The 8,304-nt window shown below is 34.7% G+C and overlaps 1 protein-coding gene across 1 annotated transcript; it reads right to left on the bottom strand.

Moving 5' to 3' along the window:
* Nucleotides 1-6,098: 6,098 nt before the first annotated feature.
* LOC105879758 (tRNA N6-adenosine threonylcarbamoyltransferase, mitochondrial) lies at nt 6,099-7,493 on the bottom strand. The gene has a single exon (XM_020288396.2). It carries the CDS (start codon nt 7,416-7,418, stop codon nt 6,174-6,176), a length of 1,245 nt encoding a protein of 414 aa, XP_020143985.1. The 5' UTR covers nt 7,419-7,493; the 3' UTR covers nt 6,099-6,173.
* Nucleotides 7,494-8,304: the final 811 nt, after the last annotated feature.

Genomic DNA, 8,304 nt, shown 5'->3' on the forward strand with positions numbered 1-8,304 from the left:
CACTCCTCTCGTCTGCCTCATTAACTCCTCCTTGCCTTTTTGAATTTTTTAAAAAGATGTTCAATTGTGGCAAAATAGATATAAAACTTACCATCTGAACCATTTTAAGTGTACAGTTCAGTAGTATATTCACATTGTTGTGCAACCAATCTCCAGAACTATTTTGATCTTGCAAAACTGAAACTCTAAATAACAACTCCGCATTACCCTCTCCCCTAGTCCCTGGCAACCATCAATCTACTTTCTGTCTCTAGGAATTTGACTACTCTAGGTGCCTCATGTAAGTGGAATAATATGGTATTTGTCCTTTTTGTGACTGGCTTATTTCACTTAGCATAACGTTCTCAAGGTTCATCCATGTTGTAGCATGTGTCAGAATTTCCTTCCTTTTTAAGGCTGAATAATATTTTATTGCATGTATACACCACATTTTATTTATCCATTTATTTGTCGATGGACATTTGGGTTGCTTCCACTTTTGACTATTGTGAACAATACTGTTGTAAACATGGGCGGTTATCTCTTTAAGACCTTGCTTTCAGTTTTTCTTTGGTATATACCAGAAGTGGAAGTGCTGGATCATATGGTAATTCTATTTTTATAGCCTTTCTTTTTTCTACTTATTTGCCCTAAATAAATAAACCCTAATTAATAATAAACCAGTTTTTTACAGAATTATTTTTAATGTCCATGGAGTATTTTATCAAATGGCCATACTTATTGAACTGGTTGCTTCCAGTTTTCCCTTATTAAAAACAATGCTAGATAACTATTCACTCATAAGATGAATCCTTGCAAGTGAAATTACTTTGTTAAGGGGTGTACATTTTTAAGGTTTTGAGGAATAGTGCTACAGTGCATGCGCAAGGTTCTAAAGTCTTTTTATGAAATACCAGCCTCTGTTGCCAGCACCCTGTATCAGCAGGGCAAAGGCTGGCAGCTTAAGTATCCTATGGTCTCTTTAAACTTTACCCTCAAAGAAAATAAATCTTTATATCAAAATTCTTATTCAGAAGTGAAAGGTATTATGTAAAGCATCATTCACAATAAATAAAGTGAATGACTAGATCTTGCTTAAATTTTCAATTAATGTAAGTGATATCAAATCCATTTTTAAAATGATCCCCTCTCAGTAAACATGAAAAGTCCCCTCAGATTTGTATATTACTTTTCAGTTTACAAACCACTTCCATTTATGTTTTCCTGTATATTCCTTATAATTAGTTATAGTTTTCCCGGGTTTACATATGAAGAAATTGAGGCCTAGAGAAGTGACTTGCCTGAGATCACAGAGCTTCTAATCAGTGTCTTCTGGTTCCAAGTTCATTACTTTTAAAATTACAGATGATTCATTTGCCAGTCCTTGAGATCTTATCATAATGAGTAAGCATAGACTTTTTCAAGACTTTTTTTTCAAGCTAGAAAGAGGTGATAATGGGTTTGGAAAAATACTTAAAAGCTGTGATTTAATAAGAAGACATTTTATGCAGATATATAGTATATAAAATATAAATGGTATTCCCCTTGTCCCCTAGAATTGTGTGATGCCCTTCCTGGTGCTGGCATAGGGTGGTGTCAAACATGGAGAGCTCTGGGGTCAGCCTGCTTGGATTTGAATCTTGGGCTCCACGGTACTATTAATATTAGGTTATTAAGTATAGACTGTCCCATTTCCTTGAGTACGAAATTTGACAGGTGGTATCTCTGACATTTCACTTTGAAACTTCTTGTTTTGTTTTTGTTGTTGTTGTGAGGGTACATCCTCATTCTTTCAAATGCATGTTTTGGCTTGTGATTATCTTTCAAATGTTTTTAGAGCAATTTTTGTGAAACCAGGGATAAGTAAAAAATTCGTGTTATCTTTTAATATGAGTCTCGTCGTGGAACCAATGCAACGCAGACAGCTCAAACATCAACCAAGTGTTTGGGAAGGATGTGGCTAATGAACACACCTTATGTTGATGGTTTGAGAAGTTCCATTCTGGTGATTTTATTCTTGAAAACTAGCCATGTGGGTGACCTGAGACCAAGGTGGATAATGATGAGCTGAAAGCTGTAGTGGAAGTGAATCCATCTCAACCTACATGTGAATTAGCAGCAAGGTTTGACCTTACTATTCCAACAATATTAGACCATTTGAAACAAAAGGGCAAGGTAAAGAAGCTGGATAGAAGGGTACCATATGAATTAAATGAACGTCAGAAGAGAAGTTGTCTTGAAGCTTGCCTTTCTTTGCTGTTATGATACAAAGGTGAATCATTTCTACATTGTATTGTTAAGTGTGATGAAAAATAGATTCTTTTTGATAATCGCAAGCATTCATCAAAATGATTGAATAAAGATGAAGTACCAAAACACAGTCCAAAACCAAATATTCATCAACAAAAGCTGATGGTGGCTGTCTGGTGGTCCAGTGGTGGTATTATCCACTACAGTTTCATGAAACCTCGTCAGTTGATTACAGCAGATACCTACCACAACCAATTGGATAAAATGATGAGGATGCTTGCAATTAAGCAGACAAACTGGTCAATAGAGACAGGCCAATCCTCTTGCAAGATGCCACTCAACCACATGTGACACAAACTATTCTGCTCAAACTACAGAGGCTGGACTTGGAAACTCTCTGTCATCCACAGTATTCACCAGCCCTTGCAGAAACTGACTACCACTTCTTCCAGGTTTTAGACCACTTCGTTCAAGGAAAAATATTCAATTCTCAACAAGCTGTGGAATGTGCCTTTTGCAATTTCCTCGCCATTCACTATCCAGGCTTCTTTGCTGCTGACATAAACAAGCTACCATTAGGATGGCAAAACTGTGTCGATAGTTTACGTGCATACGTTGATTAATTGTACTGTTTCTTGTTTGAGATATAATAAATTACACTTTTGATTCAGAATCAGATATTTCATATTTAATGACCTAATAGTTATGTGATGTGAACAAGTTAAGCTGTCTGCATGTCCATTTCTTTATCTATGAAATATATAAGAAATATGTAAGAATAGCTCTTGTATCAGTGGATTATTATGAAGATTGGAGGAAATAATGTCAGTAAAGAAATTAGCACTGTACCTGGCTCATGCTGTCTGATAGGTAATTCTTACTACTAGGTGTTAAGGACCTAGATTATACTGTTCCTCTGTTTTATCCTGGGAAGGAGGCTAAACAGAAGGGGCTGATGAAGAACAAGTAAAGAGGGAAAATAGCCTTCTCAGATCTCTCAGGTGACTAAAGAGGATAATTAAAAGGCTCTTCTAGTAGATTGTAGGGTCATATCATTCAGTTCAAAGCATTTTTTTAAATTTCTCTTGTTATTTCTTCTGTTACCAATGGGTTCTTCAGTACTTTAATTTCCAAATGACTGGGGATTTCCATATATCTTTGTTTATTAATTTCTAATTTAATTCTGTTGTAATCAGAGACAGTGAATGTTCAACAAGTACTTTAAAAGACTGTATATTCTGCCGATAGGGGGAATATCGTTCTATAAATAGCAATGAGTCAAATTGAGTGATAGTGTTGTTCATATTTTCCATAACTTTACTGTTTTTCTGTTTATTTGTTCTATCAATTATGGAAAGAGGAGTTGAAAATTCTAACTATTTGTGACTTCATCTATTTCTCCTTTCCATTTTGTTAGTTTTTGCTTTATATATTTTAAAGCTCTGTTATTAATTGCATATCTATCTAGAATTGTCACATCTTGCTGAATTAATTGTTTACATTATAAAATATCCCTCTTTATTATTGGTAATATTCTTGGTCCTGAAATCTATTGTGTCTGATATTAATATTGCTACTCCAGCTTTCTTATGTTCAGTGAGTGAAGTATCTCTTTCCATCCTTTTACTTTTAAACAATTTATATCTGTATACTTAAACTGGGTCTTTTTTTTTCTTCGTAGAAAGTATTTAACTGGATTTTTTTTCATCCATTATGATAATCTCTGCCTTTTAATCAGAATGTTAAGACTATTCATATTTAATATAATTATCAGTATAGTTAGATATAAATCTACCATCTTAATACATTTTTTCCTATTTTGATCCATTTTTTGTTCGTTTACCCCTTCTTTTCTTGATCTCTTTGGGAAAATTTAGTATTTCTTAGGATTCTATTTTGTCTTCACTATTGCCTTAGTAGCTATAATTCTATGTTATATGTTTTAGTGGTTGCTGTAGGGCTTGCAATAGGTATATTTAACTTATCACAATCTATCTTTAAGCAATATTAACACTTTAATTATACTATAACAACTATGTAACATTGGCATACTTCCATGTTTCTTCTTTGGTCCTTCATACGAATATCGTACGTTTTATGTTTCTATACATTACAAAACCTGCAATATATCATGATTACTTTTGCTTTGAACAGTCTATTTTAATTTAAATGAATAATAAATTTTAAAAAGATCTTTTATATTTACCCACATATTTACCATTCCCATCATTCCTCATTGTTTAGGTAATTAACACTAATTGCAGTGCAAATATGCTGGTAATTAGTTCTCTCAGCTTTTGTTGATCTGAAAATGTCTTTATTTCACTTTTGTTTTAAAGGGATACTTTCACAGAATATAGGATTTTAGGTTGGTCATTTTTTTTTTTTCATTTTTTTTATTTTTTGAGACAGAGTCTTGCTTTGTTGCCCAGGCTAGAGTGAGTGTCATGGCGTCAGCTTAGCTCACAGCAACCTCAAACTCCTGGGGGCTCAAGCAATCCTACTGCCTCAGCCTCCCGAGTGGCTGGGACTATAGGCATGCACCACCATGCCCGGCTAATTTTTTCTATATATATATTATTTGGCCAATTAATTTCTTTCTATTTATAGTAGAGACGGGGTCTCGCTCTTGCTCAGGCTGGTTTCGAATTCCTGACCTCGAGTAATCCTCCCGCCTCGGCCTCCCAGAGTGCTAGGATTACAGGCGTGAGCCACCGCGCCCGGCCAAGGTTGGTCAGTTTTTGTTTCTTTCAGCAATTTAAAGATGCCTTTCCATTGACTTCTGGTTTACATTGTTTCTGAAGAGAAGTCAACAGTATTTTTTAAATCTTTCTTCCTCTCTATATAAAATATCTTTTATAATCTTCTCCTTTTGAGATTTTCTCTTTTTCACTGGTTTTCAGCAATTTCATTAAGATAATTTTCTCTGTATTTATTCTTTCTTGTGGTTTTTTGAGTTTTGAAATCTGTGAGTTTATAGTTTTCATCAAATTTAGAATATATTTGACCATTACTTCTTCAGTAATTTTCCTGTTCTCCTTTCTGGGACTCCAATTACAAGTATGTTAAACAGCTTCATATTGTCTGACAGATCACTAAGACTTGGTTTATTTTTTTCTCTCTCGGTTCCTCAGTTTGGAAAGTTTACATTGCTATCTTTTAAGTTCATTGACCTTTTATTTTACAATATCTATGCTGCTATCAATCACATAAAATCATAATCATTTCGTTTCAAATATTGTATATATATTTCAACTCCACAAAGTTCCATTTGGTTCTTAAGGTAAGGAGGTATCCCAGGATCATCATACTACATCAGTGGACTCCCTGCTTATAAATGCCAGTATGTTCATAAGAAAAAGACTATTGAATCGTCCCAATCCACGGCACAATGTCTTTTATACTCTGAGAGAAACTAACAAACTGATAGTGGTAGCAAATATCCTTTAGTCTTCCCTAAACCATTTGACAAAGAGATTCAGGCAAGTTAAAAAACTCTTGAGAGTCAAGTTTGTATGTGCATCAAAATTTCTTGAGGTAGAAAATTTAAATTATTTTCCCAAATACCTTAATAGAAGAGGTCATAAATGAGTAAGAATGTTTAATAATGCCTAGAGAGTTCTGAGCTTATGACCTGGCAAAGTCACTTAAATATATCTGAGAATCAGTTTTTGGTTTTTCATTTTTTTCCACTATACCAATATTTTATTGATCTTATTAGGAAATCCAGAATAATTATTGCAAACCTCATTTCATAGCAGAAAAGACAGAATTCTTTACTTCTTATTTCCATTTCCTACTGTAATTTCCAAAAATGGATCTTTATTCTTTTTTTTTTTGATGAATAATTAATACTATATATCTTCCACAATTTGATACGCAAAAAAATCAAAACTTAATTTTAACATTAATACTACCTTTAGGGATTTTATGAAAAGCAAAAATCATATCTTCATTTTTAATCGTGGAACTTTTATGGCAGCTTCTCCAACTTCTTTTGATATATCTACTCCAAGAGGACATTTTGGTTCATAGCGGACACCTTCTATGTTGTGTAAAATGCCCAAGCCAGTTCGTAATCTTTCAATACCGTTCCATGCAATCATAATGCCATTATCAGTGCACAGTCTGGGAGGAGGACACAACAAAGTGCATTGTGTCGCATTTGTTACAATTTCCAGAGCTTTGCGGATATATAAGTTACTTGCAACACCTCCAGATACAACCAGTACTGCATTACTTTGAGATAACAAGTTTCTCTGCTTGCAAAACAGAATAGCTCGATGTGTTCTTTTTGCAAGGTGGCATGCTGTTGTGTGCTGTACTGCAGCTGCAATGTCTGCAGCTGAAGACAAGATCTGCCCTTTCTCAATACCTTCCTCTTTTTCCTTTTGCATTATTGTTTTATCAATAACATGTTGAAGTCCAGAAAAAGAAAAATCACAATTTTTAGCACGTTGCATGGGAGGTTTGATATCAAAATGAAATCTATTTCCTTGCTTGGCCAAATGTTCTATAGCTTTCCCACCACTCATGGTAGAGCATTCTGGATGTCTTATTAAAGAAAGTCTTCTTGCTACCTTGTCAAGCATGTCACCTGGTGCTATGTCCAAAGATTTTCCAAGAAGCAGAAAATCTGAAACTCCTCGAACTAATGCCAATAGACAGTGACCTCCAGAAATCAAAAGAACTAAAAAAGGAAATTCTACTTTATTGGTCAACCTAATAGTAAGTGCATGAGCCTCCATATGATGAATGGGTATGAATGGCTTTTTTAACTGGTCTACCAGCTGTAAGCTAAATGATAAGCCTACTCCCAGGCTTAAAGCAAGTCCTGGTTTTATGGTAGTTGCAATTGCTGAGAGTTCACTTGGAGAGATTCTACTGACAGAAAGAGCTTCTTGCACTATTCGTTGAATATTTTCTCTGTGAAGCTGTTGAGCAACTGGAGGAATAATCCCACCTGTTTTTAAATGAACTTCAGTTTGGGAATGCATTGCTTCTCCCAATACATTTCCAGTTTCATCCACCACAGCAGCTGCTGTATCATCACAACTGGTTTCAATTCCCAATACTAGTTTATGAAGAAATAGTGTTCCAGGATAAATATTAAAACTTCTTAAAAATTCATAAACTTTCCTTTTTGATGGTTTAGAAAAAACTCCTGCTGTCTTATTCAATATTAGCATACTTACTCTATAGGTAATTTCTTCCTCGCGAACAGCAGGTTACTAGTACTCGCCTGCGTACCCTACCTAGGACAGGCGACTCTGGATCTTTATTCTTTTAACCACATGGTACCCTATGCCAATGAGCATCAGTTTTTTTAATCTATAAATTGGTGATGGTAACACCTGTCCCAGTTGCCAGGAAAGGATGTTAATGTAAGTTATGAAAGATAATGAAGGTGAAAGTGTTTTTGAACCTCAAACTGCCATACAAATGAAAGGTGCTGTTGCTGGTCCTTCTGTTCTGGTAGAATCATTTTGTTCTGGACCTTTCTCTGGCAGAAGCCAGCACCCCTCCTTCTAACCTGTCTTCCCTTTCTCTCTCTCTTTGCCTCAGGCTTCAGGAAGTCAGCCCATTTCTGAGGATATCCACTTAACATAATCATAGAAGCTTTTTTTTCTTTGCAATAGCCTAAAACTATAAACCACCCAAATGTTCCTCAACAGATGAATGGATACATAAATTGTGGCATATCAATATAATGGAATACTACTTGGCAATAAAAAGAAATTAATTGATACACATGACAATATGGATCGATATCAAAATAATTATACTGAGTGAAAGAGGCTAGGCCCTGCACCTCTGCCCCGAGAGCATGTTATCATTTATATCAGATTCTAGAAACTGCAAACTAGTCTATAGTGACAGAAAGCAGATCAGTGGTTGAGGGGGAAAGGACGTGTTTATTGTCTTTATTGTGGTATACGGTTTCAGGGTATATAAGTTTTTATAAGTTTTGTCAAAACTTATAAAATTGTATACTTTAAATATGTGCAATTGACATAAAATAATATGTCAATTGTACCTCAATTATCAATAAAATTGTTTTTTAAAAGCTATCAA

This window comes from Microcebus murinus, chromosome 1 (genome assembly GCF_040939455.1).
Source record: "Microcebus murinus isolate Inina chromosome 1, M.murinus_Inina_mat1.0, whole genome shotgun sequence".
Taxonomy (NCBI): Eukaryota; Metazoa; Chordata; class Mammalia; order Primates; family Cheirogaleidae; genus Microcebus; species Microcebus murinus.

Coding starts and splice junctions, on each gene's coding strand:
- LOC105879758 (XM_020288396.2), bottom strand. CDS start 7,418: ATGCTAATATTGAATAAGACAGCAGGAGTTTTTTCTAAACCATCAAAA.